This window comes from Schistocerca nitens, chromosome 1 (genome assembly GCF_023898315.1).
Source record: "Schistocerca nitens isolate TAMUIC-IGC-003100 chromosome 1, iqSchNite1.1, whole genome shotgun sequence".
NCBI classification, from domain to species: Eukaryota; Metazoa; Arthropoda; class Insecta; order Orthoptera; family Acrididae; genus Schistocerca; species Schistocerca nitens.
The window spans coordinates 826,042,079-826,061,216 of record NC_064614.1 but is presented as its reverse complement, the minus strand read 5'-3'; the positions used below and the strand labels follow the sequence as shown (position 1 = coordinate 826,061,216).

At 42.3% G+C, this 19,138-nt stretch overlaps 1 protein-coding gene across 1 annotated transcript in view; it reads right to left on the bottom strand.

Moving 5' to 3' along the window:
* Positions 1–244: 244 nt before the first annotated feature.
* The window catches only part of LOC126262749 (ubiquitin-like modifier-activating enzyme 5), a 105,862-nt gene continuing 86,968 nt past the window's right edge, over positions 245–19,138 (bottom strand). The window contains exon 7 of the mRNA XM_049959563.1: positions 245–498. Coding sequence (XP_049815520.1) covers positions 311–498 — 188 coding nt within the window. The 3' untranslated portion in view covers positions 245–310. The remainder of the gene's footprint in view (positions 499–19,138) is intronic.

Here is a 19,138-nt window from a genome sequence, read left to right as displayed (position 1 = left end):
CACTGATGCTTGGAGCAGACTGAGCTAGGGTGTGCTACAAGGCTGAGAGCCCCTACACCAACCCCACTTACCTGGAACCATCCAAACAAGACACAACTTGACGTGGGCCAGCAAAATAATATATTTCATGAATTTTGGGACACACATTGTATGTTGATGACAAACGTATTCTCTTGTCTGAATTGAGTTTGACTGAGGGTAACAACAACAACAAGGGAAAAACAAATTTTATAAGATAAAAACATTTTTCTGGAAAAAATGCATCTAATTGTAATTACATCAATTAAAACATCACATTGTTGGTACTTATTCATACAGCTTTCATTTGTGCCATTAGTTCCTCTAAGCTTGCATCTGTGTCACCAACAGCTGGTGTATTACTGTCATCATCTGCAGGAAGTGTATATGCTGGTTTCACTCCAGAAACAAAGCCTAAGTCCACCTTCACTTCACTTTTGTCTTGCTCTTCTGTGTTTGTTTCATCTATAAGGCATATTCCTGAGAAAAGATAAAGTATGTACAGTAAAATATTTTCCTTCATACTTCGTAAGAGGGGTACAAGGTGAAATTTTTTTAATATCAACATAAAGTTGTAAGTTATTGTCTTGTGCCTTCCCCCCCCCCCCCCCCCCCTAAATCAGTGTGTCATTTGGTTATATGCTTGGCTCTATCTATTTTTATACTACATCAAGTACATTACAGATTTGCATGGTATCTAATCTAAATACAGTGGAGTGTATTCAGTGGATGCAAGGTAAGCACTGCTCCTCCAGTATAAACTGGAAACAAAGGCAAATCTAATGGCAGCATTAAAGTTTAACAGCATTCCTTACATAACTTGACAAATGTCATAGTACACAATATTTTTCGATTAGCACTGCCGATTTTTTATGATTCTCAAAAAAATATTTAAGTTAGGGCTCACTATGCATTGTGATTTAGGGCATCAGCAGATCTTCGCATGAGGTTTGAACAATGAATAGTTGTAATTTTTTTCTGGGGCTATGGAAAATGTATTGGTGGTTAAGGCAAATATTTAATTATGCATGTGGTACATATGAGGGTTGTTTTTTTAAGTAAGGGCCGTTCACGCGTATAGTCCCATAGTTCACGTGGACGCCGCAACAAGCCACCGCGCCACTTGCCAGCATCCTTCCCGTTCACACTGATGCAAGTTGCAGCTCTGTAGCTGACGTGTACGCATCGCTGTGCTACTTTATAATGTTTACGATTATTGAATCGCCCGCCGCGTGTGAGATACGGTCAGTGATACGTTTTTGGACCACGAGAAGCCTATCAGCTGCAGAAATTCATCGTCAGTTAACAGAAGTTTATGGCTTGAATGCAATGAGTGAAGGTAAAGTGCGCCAATGGGTTAGAGAGTTTAAAAATGGCCGTCAAAACGTCCATGACGAAGAACGCTCAGGCCGGCCCTCTGTGATCACTGATGATTTAGTGGCTGCAGTCGAAACAAAGATTCGTGAGGACAGAAGATTCACAATTTCCATTCTTTCTTTGGAATTTCCACAAGTTTCAAGATAGGTTTTGTACAAAATTGTGTCTGAAAACCTGAACTTTAAGAAACTGTGTTCTCGGTGGGTACCCAGACTCCTCACAGAGGACCACAAAGGGAAGAGATTTGCCACTTCATTGGACTTTTTGATTCGTTACGAGGAAGAAGGGGATGACATGTTGAGTCAAATTGTCACTGGAGATGAAACATGGGTATCCCAACCACTCCCGAAAGCAAGCGACAATCGATGGAATGGCGACACACAATCTCACCCGTCAAGGTCAAAGCCAAACAGACACTGTCAAAGCGCAAGATTATGGCAACTGTGTTCTGGGACCAGCGCGGTGGTTTGCTAGTGGACTTTATGCCACGAGGAACGACAATCAACTCAGATGCCTACTGTGCAACTCTAAAGAAGCTCCGCAGAGCAATTCAAAAGAAAAGGCGCGGCATGCTGACAAAAGGAGTTTTGCTCCTGCACGATAACGCTAGGCCTCACACCTCTCAAAAGACTCGGGATTTGATTGATTCTTTTGGCTGGGAAGTTTTGGACCATGCACCATACAGCCCCGACCTTGCTCCTAGCGATTTTCACCTTTTCCGGTACCTGAAACACCCTCTTGGCGGGCAGCGCTTCAATGACGACGATGAAGTGAAAGCGGCCGTGAACTCTTTGCTGTCGGAGCAGGCGGCCGAATTCTTTGAAGAGAGAATTAAAAACTTAGTTGTACGGTATGACAAGTGCTTAAATAAACAAGGCAACTATGTAGAAAAATAGGTAAAAGTGTGTAGAATAAGAAAACAAAAGTTTTTTTACAAAAGTATTTGTATCTTTTTTTAAAAATAAAAACGGCCCTTACTTAAAAAACAACCCTCGTAGGTTTTTGTTATCTTAATGCCATAAACAGCCTCACCAGTTTATAATAACCACTGCATAGGTATACATGAAATGTACTCACAGTTGTGAATATGGACAAGCATCAGCTGTATAATGGAATGAAGGCAATGGAAATTAGTGCTGGGCCAGGACTCAAATCCGGTTTTTCTGCGTATTGCGAGCAGTTGCCTTACCATTAGGATACCTGAACACGCTTCATGGCCAGATCCAAATTTCCACATGTCGTCAATCATGTGTCAACAACATGCACTTGTGTATCCTTTATGCATATTCCTGAACGGAGGAGCCATTTTTAATTTAAAGTTGCTTGCCAGTGTCGGCAGATAAACATGATAGTCCAGTGTCTGTGTTGTTCACAACAACATAGGCTTTGCAATACTGTATTGCATAGGTACGCTGCTGTTTGCTGTAAAGGTAAGCAATCGAGCTCAATGCGTATTATGCTTCTGAGCAGTAAAATCATGGAAATCAAAGCAGTGCAGCATCAGTGTAAATGTGGGACACTGCTGCATGACTTTGCCGCCTGCAATTTCCCAGAAGAGAAGAGGTCATCCTACAACTGAATCATGAATTACAACGAGAAATCTTGCATACAGTATTTCAATACACAACTTTACAACAGCAACTAGTGCTTGTCAGGACACCCTATACTACACAAAAGCTGATTAAACGTAATTGTACTGAACTCTTTCCACCTTCTCAATGAATATGGAAAAAACATCAAACTTCATTTAGAACATTCTTCTGTGTTTACAGGAGTGTGAAATATAACACACAATGACTTGACTGCTTCTTTTTCAAACACATCCATGGATGAACTAAGAAAGCAAATAAGTGAATTGAATTAAGTCTCAGATATTCCTTATGAGGCAGCTGATACCTGTAATTTCTCACAGGTGTCCTCAATAATTCGCTATGTCACAGCTGTTGATCAAGTTCAACTGCATGCTGTGTCAAAGGTAAAAGAATGCAGAATATTGGTCCTCACTTGTTATGGTATTGTTACTTCTTTCCCGACTAACCAAAAGAATCCGGGCTTTAGATGAGAAAGCGAAGAAACAGCTGTGTAAAGTATCTGCCATGTGGTGGAGATCTGGATCTCGTTTGGTGAAAACCTTATAGTACAGTCAACCAGTTTCATTTTTCAGGAAAATAACAGGTCCATGTAATAAGACAAAGAAGCCTATTCTGCTGATCGGTGATCTTAAATCATGATGCAAGCTGTCAGTTTCAATTTATTTCCACAAACTTTTCCTGATATTTCCCCCTCTTACTGATGCCTTCATTTATATACTGGGTGTAGAGCTTACAACAACAAAAATGAACACAAAGACTTCAAGACATGCTGAAAACTGAACTTCACAGATTTTCTGAAAGAACCTACTGTAAAATTTTGGACACTGTGATGATGCAGTTACAAGATAGGTCCAGTAACCTGAATTCTCTTATTTTTGAAACTTTTAAATGTACATAATTGTGATCAGTGTAAACTGTGTTACCTTGAACTTACATTACAATCACAAACAACTGTTATAATTTTTTTTCTTTTTGTTTTTCCTGCCTGTTTAAGATCACAGCTAGTAGTTGCATATATTCCCAGATTTGGTGATTTGTTGAGGTTATTGTTAAATTGACACCAGACTGCATACTGCAAAATTGTAAAACCCTTTGAACTTATCTGAAGTAGACTTGCATCCAGTGCCTCAACTTAAAGAACCTTCTCAGCCATAAAATGAATAAAGAACTATGTACGCAGTCCACAAACTTGAACAGCTTTATAATCTTAGCTCTGTTATCAATTGAAAAGAATCTCCTGTGCCAGCTGATGTCCGAATTTTACAACCCAGTGATGAACAAATTGGCGAAAAGGTAATTTTATTTTTAATAAATGGCATATTACTCTCTTGTAACTGCTTGCCTTAATGAAAAGTTCAGTCTATGCCACTGGTTTAATGTTATCTCTCTCAGAACTTTAGTTACTGTAATGCATCTTCCCATGAAACACACTAATATACAGTATTTGACCCAAAACCTAAATAGCCCATTGAAGATTGCAGTCACTTCCAGGAAAGTATGATTGTAGTGTTTTTGTCAGAGCATTCAATGGTTTAAGTCAGTGGTTCCCAAACTGTGCAACAGATATTAGACATTTTCTGCAACAGTGATCGATAAAGAGACTATCAATCAAAGTACTGACTTTGGTTATAATAGAGGGAAACATTCCACGTAGGAAAAATATATCTAAAAACAAAGATGATGTGACTTACCAAATGAAAGTGCTGGCAGGTCGACAGACACACAAACGAACACAAACATACACACAAAATTCAAGCTTTCGCAACAAACTGTTGCCTCATCAGGAAAGAGGGAAGGAGAGGGAAAGACGAAAGGATGTGGGTTTTAAGGGAGAGGGTAAGGAGTCATTCCAATCCAAGGAGCGGAAAGACTTACCTTAGGGGCAAAAAAGGACAGGTATACACTCGCACACACACACATATCCATCCACACATATACAGACACAAGCAGACATATTTAAAGTTTGGGCAGAGATGTCAGTCGAGGCGGAAGTGAAGAGGCAAAGATGATGTTGAATGACAGGTGAGGTATGAGTGGCGGCAACTTGAAATTAGCGGAGATTGAGGCCTGGTGGGTAACGGGAAGAGAGGATATATTGAAGAGCAAGTTCCCATCTCCGGAGTTCGGATAGGTTGGTGTTGGTGGGAAGTATCCAGATAACCCGGACGGTGTAACACTGTGCCAAGATGTGCTGGCCGTGCACCAAGGCATGTTTAGCCACAGGGTGATCCTCATTACCAACAAACACTGTCTGCCTGTGTCCATTCATGCGAATGGACAGTTTGTTGCTGGTCATTCCCACATAGAATGCATCACAGTGTAGGCAGGTCAGTTGGTAGATCACGTGGGTGCTTTCACACGGGGCTCTGCCTTTGATCGTGTACACCCTCCGGGTTACAGGACTGGAGTAGGTGGTGGTGGGAGGGTGCATGGGACAGGTTTTACACCGGGGGCGGTTACAAGGGTAGGAGCCAGAGGGTAGGGAAGGTGGTTTGGGGATTTCATAGGGATGAACTAAGAGGTTACGAAGGTTAGGTGGACGGCGGAAAGACACTCTAGGTGGAGTGGGGAGGATTTCATGAAGGATGGATCTCATTTCAGGGCAGGATTTGAGGAAGACTTCCTCAAATCCTGCCCTGAAATGAGATCCATCCTTCATGAAATCCTCCCCACTCCACCAAGAGTGTCTTTCCGCCGTCCACCTAACCTTCGTAACCTCTTAGTTCATCCCTATGAAATCCCCAAACCACCTTCCCTACCCTCTGGCTCCTACCCTTGTAACCGCCCCCGGTGTAAAACCTGTCCCATGCACCCTCCCACCACCACCTACTCCAGTCCTGTAACCCGGAGGGTGTACACGATCAAAGGCAGAGCCACGTGTGAAAGCACCCACGTGATCTACCAACTGACCTGCCTACACTGTGATGCATTCTATGTGGGAATGACCAGCAACAAACTGTCCATTCGCATGAATGGACACAGGCAGACAGTGTTTGTTGGTAATGAGGATCACCCTGTGGCTAAACATGCCTTGGTGCACGGCCAGCACATCTTGGCACAGTGTTACACCGTCCGGGTTATCTGGATACTTCCCACCAACACCAACCTATCCGAACTCCGGAGATGGGAACTTGCTCTTCAATATATCCTCTCTTCCCGTTACCCACCAGGCCTCAATCTCTGCTAATTTCAAGTTGCCGCCACTCATACCTCACCTGTCATTCAACATCATCTTTGCCTCTTCACTTCCGCCTCGACTGTCATCTCTACCCAAACTTTAAATATGTCTGCTTGTGTCTGTATATGTGTGGATGGATATGTGTGTGTGCGAGTGTATACCTGTCCTTTTTTCCCCCTAAGGTAAGTCTTTCCGCTCCTGGGATTGGAATGACTCCTTACCCTCTCCCTTAAAACCCACATCCTTTCGTCTTTCCCTCTCCTTCCCTTTTTCCTGATGAGGCAACAGTTTGTTGCGAAAGCTTGAATTTTGTGTGTATGTTTGTGTTCGTTTGTGTGTCTGTCGACCTGCCAGCACTTTCATTTGGTAAGTCACATCATCTTTGTTTTTAGATATATAAAGTACTGACTTTGGTTCACAAAGTATGTGCCTTGCTAGTACCAAAGCTCCAGATATATTCGAGATACTGAACACATGTTTACGAGCAATTTCAAGGGGAGAAAGCGCAATGGTATGTCTATTCATTGTGGCCATTTGATATCTGGCTGTTATGGAGGATTGTATGTATTTATTTGAAACAAAGCTTCATATTTAATGTGGGCATACTCCGTAATTCACAGAGAAGCACTCCCATTAAAGTAGTTGATTACTCCAGTGAAAGAATCCTTAGAACATTTCTGAATAAACTACGCAATAAAAAAAGAAAAATTTGCATAAGTATGTTGGAGCCAAATGCACGTCACTGCTGTACTGTTTCAACTTATGACAATATGTACCCATGTATTGTTTTGTACATTCAAATTATGGCAAGAAATGTATGCTTGTTTTTAGGATGAAAAATACAAGGTGCCATAAACTTTGTAAACAAATTTTTTTGTTGAACTATCACCATAATGTGATATCTTTCAAAACTAAAAGTGTTGGATCCCTCCAAATGAGGACATAACGTGCATATTTAAAAACTAAAAATAGAAGATTTCGGCTATCAGAAAAAAATGCAATATGCAATAGAAATATCAGTTATGAAGTTATCCGTGATTATTCTTTTGCAGCACCAGTTTCCAATCTCCAGTGAAGTTAATTTGTCTTGCAATACAAAATCTGTTTCCTAAGATAATCTACCACAGCTTATCAAATGATCAAAAACTACTTTAAACCAAGTAAAATTAACAAAATCATATGGATTCGAAACCCATTCGGAGCTGAAGGTATGCCTGAATTGATTTAGAGGAAGAAAATGTTGTACTGTGATATCATATTAAAGATAATAACAGATAGAATGGCATTCATGATTTTTGGATACCAGTAAAAGATGAATATCTGCTGCACAATGAACATTAATTCCATCTATTTAATAAAGAGTAAATACCATGTAAAACTTAATGTGGGATAGAAAATGAGAATAATTTTTGAAACTTAATAGACTTAATAGTATTCTGAAATATATAATACCCATGTTTTTTGTAATCTGAAGATTTACATTTTTCATTTTTGTATCAACGACAATAATTTCTGAAAATATAACTAGATAGATACAAAATGTACTTTGCAAGTGATGACAGGAAAAAAAAACATGTGCAAATTACAGAAATGTGCAAGCTTGTGATTGAAATGTGCTGGTTCAGTCAATCCTTCCCATCCCTGTCGGTAAGTCTTCCCTGACACATGGTTCTGGGTGTCTTTTCTGTAACTCTCCCCATTTCCTAAACTTCACCAGTCCTTTTCTTTCATCCCTCTTCTCTCCCCTTCAACTCTTCTGCCAGAAGAAGGAGCCACTGGCTCTGAAAGCTTGCACACTTCTATAATTTTTTTGTGTTTGTTTTCTTCTGCAGCCACTTGGTCAATAGATTTTTTTAGCTATCCAATCATATTAGATTTACATTTCTGGGAATATATTGTTTCAGTGTAAGTGGTTAACATCTAGATGTGAGTTATGTTTTATACCAATATGCAGCAACTGTGTACTTCATTGCTTTATGCAATGGAAAGCAAATATTTTTACATAAAGAGACTGTTGTTTGGAGAAAACTACACTTCTGGCCACAAAAATTTCAGCACCATGAAGTATACAAAGCAACAACATTGTACTCATTGTTCATATAGAGTCGAAATGATTAAATTTGTAGGTTAATTCAAGGCATACAAGGGGCAAAAATTTAGTACACAGAGCTGCCAGCTCCAGTAACAACAGTGCTTCTAACCTAGCCGTGTGTCAAGTCAGCTAAGTTTGGATGACAGATACAGATACCCCATCCCTTGCTGTTTCCACACTAAGCCAGAGTTCATAAACAACAACAGCTGGCATGTGGTGGTGTGAGAACCTCTCGGCATGCTGTGACTTAAGGTTTCCAGTGGGTCAGAAATATGAGGAATTTGCTGGCCAGAACAACAATGGAACAACATCTGTTATGAGGTAGGTACGGATAGCACAGGCAACACACAGTTTTCCATTACCCTGTCCAAAGATAACATAAGCAAGACCTCGAAATGTGGCATGACTACTGACCTGCTGTCCAAATTAAAAGCTGTGTGAACCAGAGATGATTGTGTTTGTACTAAGAGCACTTTGTATCACTACTGGTGATAGGCTTGTAAACTGATGACGGGCATAGTTTGGCAGTGTTCGTTCTCCATTTAGCCATCGCAAAAAATATGTCCATCATTATACCACACGTAGAAACAGGACTTCTTGGAAAAGTTAATGTGATGCCACTCCTGTGTCCAGTGCTGTAATTGGCGGTAATACTGTTGGCACAACTCTCTCTGTTGCTACAGTGAGGGAAACAGCTACAATGGTTGACACGCTAAATGGGTGGTTCCAGATGATGTCCACATTTGCATGACAGCCGTGGGATCCCGAACAATGCAAGCAGTGTCTATGTCTACAGCTACATCTAAATCTACATGGCTACTCTGCAAGTCACACTTAGCACCTCACAGAGGGTTCATCAAACTATATTCAAAATAATTCTCTATTATTCCACTCTCGTAGAGCATGCAGAAAAAACGAAAACCCATACCTTTCCATGCAAACACTGCGTCCCTTATTTTATTATGATCTTTGTTTCTCTCTATGTAGGTCAGTGCCAACAAAATATTTTTTCATTTGGAGGAGAAAGCTGGTGACTCAAATTTCATTAGAGGATCCCGCCGGAATGAGAAAAGCCTTGTTTTAATTATGACTACCCCAAATCCTGTATCACGTGCAGGACATTCTCGGCCCTATTTCTCGATGATACAAAACACGCTGCCCTTCTTTGAACTTTCTCGATGTACTCTGTTAATCTTATCTGGTAAGGATCCCACACTGTGCAGCAGTACTCCAAAGGAGCAATACTCCAAAAGAGGACAGACAAGTGTAATGTAGGTAGTCTCTTTAGTAGACCTGTTGCATCTTCTAAGTGTTCTGCCAATAAAACACAGCCTTTTATCCATCTTCCCCACAACATTTTCTGTGTGTTCTTTTTAATTTAATCATTCATAATTGTAATTCCTATGTATTTAGTTCAATTTGTGGACTTTAAATCTGATTGATTTATTGTGTAACCAAATTTTAACAGGTTACCTTTACCACTTATCTGGACGACTTCACACTTTTCATTATTTAGGATCAATTGCCAATTTTTGCACCATATAGATATCTTTTCTAAATAATTTTGCAAATGGTTTTGATCTTCTGCTGACTTATGTTTTCTAAATCCTTGTTGACTGTGTGTTAATAGACCATTCTCTTCAAGGTAATCCATCATGTTTGAACACAATATTTGTTCCAAAATCCTGCTCCATATCAAAGTTAATGATATGGGCCTGTAATTTAGTGGATAGGTCCTACTGCCTTTTTTAAATATTGGTGAGACCTGTGCAACTTTGCAGCCATTGGGTATTCGAATCATTCATCAACAAGCAGTTGTATATGATAGTTAAGTATGGAGCCATAGCGCTGGTATACTATGAAAGGAACCTAATTGGTATACAATCTGAACCAGACGACTTCCTTTTATTAAGTAATTTATGGTCCGTCACTACTTTCAGGGTATCTACTTCTAAGTTACCTACGTCGGCAAAAATACTGCATAACAATAAACCACAGTCTTGGTACACAACATACTATTGGTATCGAATTCAATCACATGCTACTAGACACTACTTCTTCTTCTAAAAAGCATTAAATTATCTCACGAACAACCAAAATTCAATTATGATTTCTGAATAAGTAATCTGTTTTGTTGTTGTTGTGGTCTTCAGTCCTGAGACTGGTTTGATGCAGCTCTCCATGCTACTCTATCCTGTTCAAGCCTCTTCATCTCCCAGTACGTACTGCAGCCTACATCCTTCTGAATCTGCTTAGTGTATTCATCTCTTGGTCTCCCTCTACGATTTTTACCCTCCACTATGCCCTCCAATACTAAATTGGTGATCCCTTGATGCCTCAGAACATGTCCTACCAACCAATCCCTTCTTCTAGTCAAGTTGTGCCACAAGCTCCTCTTCTCCCCAATCCTATTCAATACCTCCTCGTTAGTTATGTGATCTACCCATCTAATCTTCAACATTCTTCTGTAGCACCACATTTCGAAGGCTTCTATTCTCTTCTTGTTGAAACTATTTATTGTCCATGTTTCACTTCCATACATGGCTACACTCCATACTAATACTTTCAAACGACTTCCTAACACTTAAATCTATACTCGATGTTAACAAATTTCTCTTCTTCCGAAACGCTTTCCTTGCCATTGCCAGTCTACATTTTATATCCTCTCTACTTCGACCATCATCAGTTATTTTGCTTCCCAAAAAGAAAAACTCATTTACTACTTTAAGTGTCTCATTTTCCAATCTAATTCCCTCAGCATCACCCGACTTAATTCGACTACATTCCATTATCCTCGTTTTGCTTTTGTTGATTTTCATCTTATATCCTCCTTTCAAGACACTGTCCATTCCGTTCAACTGCTCTTCCATTCCTTTGCTGTCTCTGACAGAATTACAATGTCATCGGCGAACCTCAAAGTTTTTATTTCTTCTCCATGGATTTTAATACCTACTCCGAATTTTTCTTTTGTTTCCTTCATTGCTTGCTCAATATACAGATTGAATAACGTCGGGCAGAGGCTACAACCCTGTCTCACTCCCTTCCCAACCACTGCTTCCCTTTCATGCCCCTCGACTCTTATAACTGCCATCTGGTTTCTGTACAAATAGTAAATAGCCTTTCGCTCCCTGTATTTTACCTCTGCCACCTTTAGAATTTGAAAGAGAGTATTCCAGTCAACATTGTCAAAAGCTTTCTCTAAGTCTACAAATGCTAGGAATATAGGTTTGCCTTTCCTTAATCTTTCTTCTAAGGTGAGCCATAAGGTCAGTATTGCCTCATGTGTTCCAATATTTCTACAGAATCCAAACTGATCTTCCCCGAGGCCGCCTTCTACCAGTTTTTCCATTCGTCTGTAAAGAATTCGCGTTAGTATTTTGCAACAGTGACTTATTAAACTGATAGTTCGGTAATTTTCACATCTGTCAACGCCTGCTTTCTTTGGGATTGGAATTACTATATTCTTCTTGAAGTCTGAGGGTATTTCGCATCTTGCTCACCAGATGGTAGAGTTTTGTCAGGACTGGCTCTCCCAAGGCCGTCAGTAGTTCTAATGGAATGTTGTCTACTCCTGGGGCCTTGTTTCGACTCAGGTATTTCAGTGCTCTATCAAACTCTTCATGCAGTATTGTATCTCCCATTTCATCTTCATCTACATCCTCTTCCATTTCTATAACATTGCCCTCAAGTACATCGCCCTTGTATAGACCCTCTATATACTCCTTCCACCTTTCTGCTTTCCCTTCTATGCTTAGAACTGGGTTTCCATCTGAGCTCCTGATATTCATACAAGTGGTTCTCTTTTCTCCAAAGGTCTCTTTTAATTTTCCTGTAGGCAGTATCTATCTTACCCCTAGTGAGATAAGCCTCTACATCCTTACATTTATCCTCTAGCCATCCCTGCTTAGCCATTTTGCACTTCCTGTCGATCTCATTTTTGAGACGTTTGTATTCCTTTTTGCCTGCTTCATTTACTGCATTTCTATATTTTCTCCTTTCATCAATTAAATTCAATATTTCTTCTGTTATCCAAGGATTTCTACTAGCCCTCGTCTTTTTACCTACTTGATCCTCTGCTGCCTTCACTACTTCATCCCTCAGAGCTACCCATTCTTCTTCTACTGTATTTCTTTCCCCCATTTGTGACAATTGTTCCCTTATGCTCTCCCTGAAACTCTGTACAACCTCTGGTTTAGTCAGTTTATCCAGGTCCCATCTCCTTAAATTCCCAACATTTTGCAGTTTCTTCAGTTTTAATCTACAATATATTGTGGTCAGAGTCCACATCTGCCCCTGGAAATGTCTTACAATTTAAAACCTGGTTCCTATATCTCTGTCTTACCATTATACTACCTGTTTTGTTATCTTTCCTTATATTAGAATGAAGACAGCATTACCCCTACATACTTGGTATGGTTGTGCTGGGAGCACTTCATGCCAATTTCACATTTGCTACATGTGATCTTCTGTGTTTTGCAAATTTAATGGCCAGCAATGTAGATTTTTTTAAAAAAGTGGCATAATTTCATGACTGAATAACTCTACTTTTTCTTCGTTTAGAGCAACATATTAAACTTAAAAGGACATGAACATCTTTTTCAAAAAACTGAATGCTTTATAAGATAATATTTCCTGAAAAAATCACAAAATATGAAAAAAAGAAAAATTTGAAATTCTAATACAAGTTATAAACATATAATATTTGTCCTAGTGTGTCCTAGTCCTGCACCCATGCACGTCACATCATAAATCTGAGTACATAATCTTAGTTCTGCTAACCTTATCTACAACTTATTATAGATATTATTCAAGCTCAGTGTAAAACATGGAAATGAAATTTCCTCCTTTTACAACTGGAATCAAGACTCTCTTTCATTAGGGATAATCTTCTTATATTCAGCTGCATCAACTCCAGCAACAAGTAGGTATGATAGCTACAATCACTATCCATGTATTTGTAGCGTACAGGTCTATTCTTATGAACAATGTCACGAAAAAAACAACTAAACCACTACCACATTCAAATCACCATAGGGGCATTGCAACTAAGCAATTTGCTGCTCATACTGGCTTCGCAAACCAGAAAAACTGTGGTATTGATAGCTAGGATGCCACGGCGTAGCTGCCAGTTAAATTGGCACTACGACAGGCAACGACGATACCGCCCTCTAGCAGGCGCTGTTCAGCTCTACGAGCACCACTGTACATTCAGCCCATTTGATCAAGAGCAGACGGCCAGGACACTTCGCTTCAGCTTTGCACCTCAGGGCAAAGTTATGTATTAATCTTGTTGCTAAAGTAAAAGTGATTTTAATTCACACAGCAATACCGAGAGATTTTCACCTTTTCCTGCTCCTACTCACGCGCCGCCTTCCAGGTGGGATACAAAAGTTGGTGAGGTGGTTTCCCCTATCATTTCCTTTCTTGCTCGGTACTGCTTTCTTTTCGTGCTAGCTTCAGTATAAGACTTTCATTTGTGTAAACTATGGCTTCGCCACAGGAACAGGCTTCGCTGTCTGATCTTGTACGTTTTCAGGCTCAGCAAATGACGCAGCTGCTTGCTGCCATAAATGGACTGGACACACTACAAACTGCAGCTACTTTGGTGCCTCCAACGCCAATGCCTGTACACCCGCCTTCGCCGACGGTGCCGCCATTTCGTGCCTTCAATCCTGATGTTGAATGCTGGCCAGAATACATCGCACAGCTCGAGGCACACTTCGCAGCATACAACATACCAGGTAAAGAGCGGCTTGCCTTTTTCATTGCCAACACGGGTGTTGTGTTGTACTGTGTGCTCATGAAATTGTTTCCCACCACCCGCCCAGGAACTAAAACTTACAATGAAGTGATTGATGCTTTGAACTCCCACTTCTGTGACAGTGTAAATGTGGTAGCTGCACAGTACAAATTCTTTCGCCTCCGGCGTGGCCCTGCTCAGTCGAATAAATCTTGGTTAGCAGACCTTCAGGGACTAACTTCTGATTCTGACTTTAATTGCTCATGTGGACGCTCATATGCGGATATAATGATTAGAGATGCTATTGTGCAGAATGTGGAGGATCACCGCATCCGTGAACAAATCCTCAGATTTAAAAACCCGACTTTGCAGGAAGTAGTGGACTTGCTATACATACAAGATAAATTAGACATGGCTACTTCCACGTTCAACGTGACCCTGGGTGTGTGTACGGTTAGCGCGGCACAACATGCGCCCTTCTGCCTGGCGCCAGCCACACCGTGCTGCTCCTGCACACGTAAACATGGTTCAAACCAGGCACCCTCTCAGAAACTGAAATCATGTCTGAACTGTTTTCGTGCCCACCCACGGGACAGTTGCCCGTCCCATCAAGCACAGTGTTATTTTTGTTGTATGAAAGGACATGTTCAAGCTGTGTGCAGTAAGAGAAACTCTAATTCACAACATGTCTCCCGTTTGCGCGACTCACGTGGGCGTTACCGCAACGGAAACCACAGTGATCATGATTCACATCAGCCTATGGATGTTAATGCCATTTATTCACAGCCTTCTGCTTCAAATGCTTCAAAAGCTGTCGTGTGAATCAAGTTTTGCCAGACACTTCCACTCTCATTCAGCTTGATGCGAGGAAACTTTTTGTGACTTTGAAAATTTGTGGCTGTTCTGTTTGCATGCAGCTGGACACTGGTGCATCATGACTTTCTTGGTTCGCCCCCGCTCTGTCGTTCGCATTCCACTCTGAATGCATTTACTGGACAGGAAATCTCAGTGCTCGGTGTGTGTAGTTTGTTAGCCATGTATGGTGCAACGACCTGTACAGTGGCTTTCCATGTGCTCCACTCTAGTGATGTTACAAACATTTTTGGCATGGACACATTTGAACTTTTTGGCCTCGCAATTCAGGACAATGTACTTTGCATCAACGCTAGTGACCATGGCGACAGTGTTGCTGCAATATGTGATGATTTTGCTGAACTCTTTTCTGATGGCCTTCATTGCGCCACAGACTTTGCAGCAAATATTGTAGTTAAAGACAATACCATGCCTATTTTCCGGCATGCACACCCAGTACTGCACACATTGCATGACACTGTAACTGCTGAACTTAAGCATTTGCAAGACAGTGGTGTCATTGAACCTATTTATGCTTTGCCATGGGCTTCGCCTATAGTGTGTGTGAAGAAACCAAACGGTCGCCTCCGTATTTGTGCTGACTTTAAGTCTACAGTAAATCCCCAGACAGTGGTAGCTATGCTTCCCTTACCGCGTCCTGAAGACATTTTTGATAAGTTTGGTGCGGGAAAATTCTTTTCCAAGATTGACTTGCAGGATGCATACTTTCAGATTCTGCTCGACAAACAGTCGCAGCGGTATTTTGTGATCAACACCCACCTTGGGTTGTTCAAGTTTCGCCGCCTTCCGTTTGGTTGTGCTTTGGCTCCTGCTATTTTTCAGTCTTATTTGCAGCAGTTGTGTGCCACTGTCCCTGGTTGTTCCAATTATCTGGACAATATAGTTGTATCAGGTCGCACCCCTGACGAACATTTGCAGAATTTGCGTGCCTTATTTACTGTTCTTTTGCAGGCAGAACTAAAGTGTAACAGAGACAAGTGCAAAATTTTTCAAACTGAGATTCAGTATTTAGGACATACGATTAACGGACAGGGTATCCACTCCTCGCCGTCACATCTCAGTGCGATTAGAGACTTGCCAGCACCCAGAAACTTGAAAGAACTTCAGGGCAGTGTTGGGCAAGATTACATATTATATTCGGTTTATACCAAATGCAGTGCAGATTGCAGCGCATTTGCATCGCCTTCAGTGTAAGAACGTTCCTTTTGTTTGGTCTTCGGAATGTGATGCTGTTTTCCACAAGCTCAAATCTGCTTTGTTGAGCGATCACTGTTTGATTCCTTTTGATCCCTCCAAACCAGTTGTTTTGGCTTTCGATGCATCTTCTCACGGCATTGGAGTGGTTCTCTTGCACCGCATTAATTCTGTTGATCGCCCAATCGGTTTTGCGTCTAAGTTGCTCAATTCTGCCCAGCAAAACTATTCTCAAATCGAGAAAGAAGCTTTAGCTCTTTTATATGGCGTAACCAAGTTTTGTGATTTTTTTGTATGGTCGCAAGTTCTATTTGTTAACTGACCATAAGCCTTTGACCTTGTTGTTCCACCCGTCACATCAGTTCTGGCCCGTACTGCACAAAAGCTGTGACGTTGGTCTTTGTTTTTGTCTAACTACAATTACGAAATCTTGTTTCGGCCTACAGCCCAGCATGGCAATGCTGATGCTTTGTCTCGTCTGCCTATCGGTCCTGACAAAATGTTTGATTCTTCCGAACTGTCCTGCATGTTTATTGATTCGCAAGATAAGGAATTAGCTGATGGTTCTCCAGTGGATTTTCATCGCATTGCTTCCATGACAGCCGCCGACGCTTGTTTGCAGATTCTTTTGTAGTATATTCGTACTCAGTGGCCTTCATCTGCTACGCAGATTCGAGATCCTCTTGTGAGGCGTTACTTTGCACAACGTCACAACTTGTCTGTACACCATGGTGTTATCTTGTTACAAACTGACAATGATCAGTCTCGTGTGGTTGTACCTCATGCGTTGCAGTCAGAAATCCTCAGATTGCTGCACGCTGGTCATTGGGGTATAGTGCAGATGAAGCAATTAGCGCATCGTCACTGCACTTGGTTTGGCATTGATAAACAAATTGAGAATTTGCTTGCTAACTGTCACTCTTGCACGGAGCATCAATCTGCTCCCTGCCAGCATCTCTTTGCATGGCCGACTCCTACTGCGCCTTGGCAGCACATTCATATTGATTTTGCCGGTCCTTTCTGGGACACCCGCTGGTTGATAGTTATTGATGTGTACAGCAACTTTCCTTTTGTTGTCCCTATGTCTTCTACTACATCTGCGAGTAATGTTCGGGCTTGGACATCTATTTTTTGCATTGAGGGCCTTCCTGAAGTTATTGTCTCTGACAATGGCCCCCAATTTGTGTCCTAAGAGTTTGAAGCATTCTGTGCTGCTAAAGGCATTCGCCATCTGACCTCAGCCCCGTTCCACTCCCAGTCGAACGGCGAGGCTGAACGCTTTGTGCATACGTTTAAGTCGCAGATGAGCAAGTTGCACGCAATGCACTCTCGCGAGTGCACGCTCTGGACTTTCTTTACTTCCTATCGCTCTCAGCCGTGTGGCGCCCGTTCCCCAGCGGAACTGCTACACGGCCATGCCCATCAGTCATTCCTGCAGCTATTGCACCTGCCGCTGCACACTCCCGCTGCTTCGCCTCGTTCTGGCTTGGCGCCGCATGATTTGGTGTTCTATCGCATTTTCTCTGGCAGGCAGCACTGGGAGCAGGGGCGTATTCTTTGCCAGCTTGGTCGCACCTTACTTCTCATTTCTGGTCCCTCCGGCACTGTCACTTGACACCGGAACCAGATTCGTGTGTACCATCCTCGATTTTCTGCCGCTGGTTGTTTTCCGGCAGAATTGGAGGCTTCGCAGCTTCCGCCGCCTCAGCCCATGACTCCACCGACGGCACCTCCGCCGCTCGCACCTCTGCGGGCGCACTTGCCATTGTCGCCGCTGCCGGTCCGGTCACCTGCACTGGACGGGCAACTCTCACCACCGCCACGGCCCCACCTTCGGTCGTCGTCACCACATTCCTCCGCGGTGCCGGAACCGATGGATGCTAAGGCTGCTGTCATGCCACCGCCCATGGAGGTCGTTGCTCCACCTCCTCATCTGAACATGCCCAGTAGCAGTGCACGGCCTGGGCAGGTTTTCCATGGGGCATTTTCCTTGCCCTCACGCGAGCAATTCGAGGCCACAGGTGGACAGCGCACCCCAGCAGTTCCGCTGTCTGCCCGGCAGTTCCGCTGTCCACCCCCTCAGCTGCACCGCCCCTGGGTCCCTCCACCCGCCATTGGAAGCCATACTCAATACGGTGCTTCATTTCAGGGGGGAGGGATGTGGTATTGATAGCTAGGATGCCACAGCTAGCTGCCAGTTAAGTTGGCACTACGACAGACAATGATGACAGCGCCTTATAGCAGGTGCTGTTCAGCTGTACGAGCACCACTGTACATTCAGCCCATCTGATCAAGAGCAGACGGCCGGGACACTTCACTTCAGCTTCGCACCTCAGAGCAAAGTTATGTATTACTCTGGTTCTAAAGTAAAGGTGATTTTAATTCACACTGCAGTACCGAGACATTTTCACGTTTTCCTGCTCCTACCCACGCACCACCTTCCAGGCGGGATACAAAACAAACAGTGATAACTACACAATTCTTGACACAGACTCAACCACAACAGTCAATCCAGCCAACAGCCAATCCAGAAAGGATTAATATCCACTGGTGGTCAGAGCTGATGGTGTAGCGCTGATGTGTGCACAAGGTGTGCTTGCTTGTGTAAATGTGTATGTATTTTTGATATTAATATAAAGAGGGAAACATTCCATGTGGGAAAAATATATCTAAAAACAAAGATGATGTGACTTACCAAACGAAAGTGCTGGCAGGTCGATAGACACACAAACAAACACAAACATACACACAAAATTCAAGCTTTCGCAACAAACTGTTGCCTCATCAGGAAAGAGGGAAGGGAAATCCTCCCCACTCCACCAAGAGTGTCTTTCCACCGTCCACCAAACCTTCGTAACCTCTTAGTTCATCCCTATGAAATCCCCAAACCACCTTCCCTACCCTCTGGCTCCTATCCTTGTAACCGCACCCGGTGTAAAACCTGTCCCATGCACCCTCCCACCACCACCTACTCCAGTCCTGTAACCCGGAAGGTGTACACGATCAAAGGCAGAGCCACGTGTGAAAGCACCCACGTGGTTTACCAACTGACCTGCCTACATTGTGATGCATTC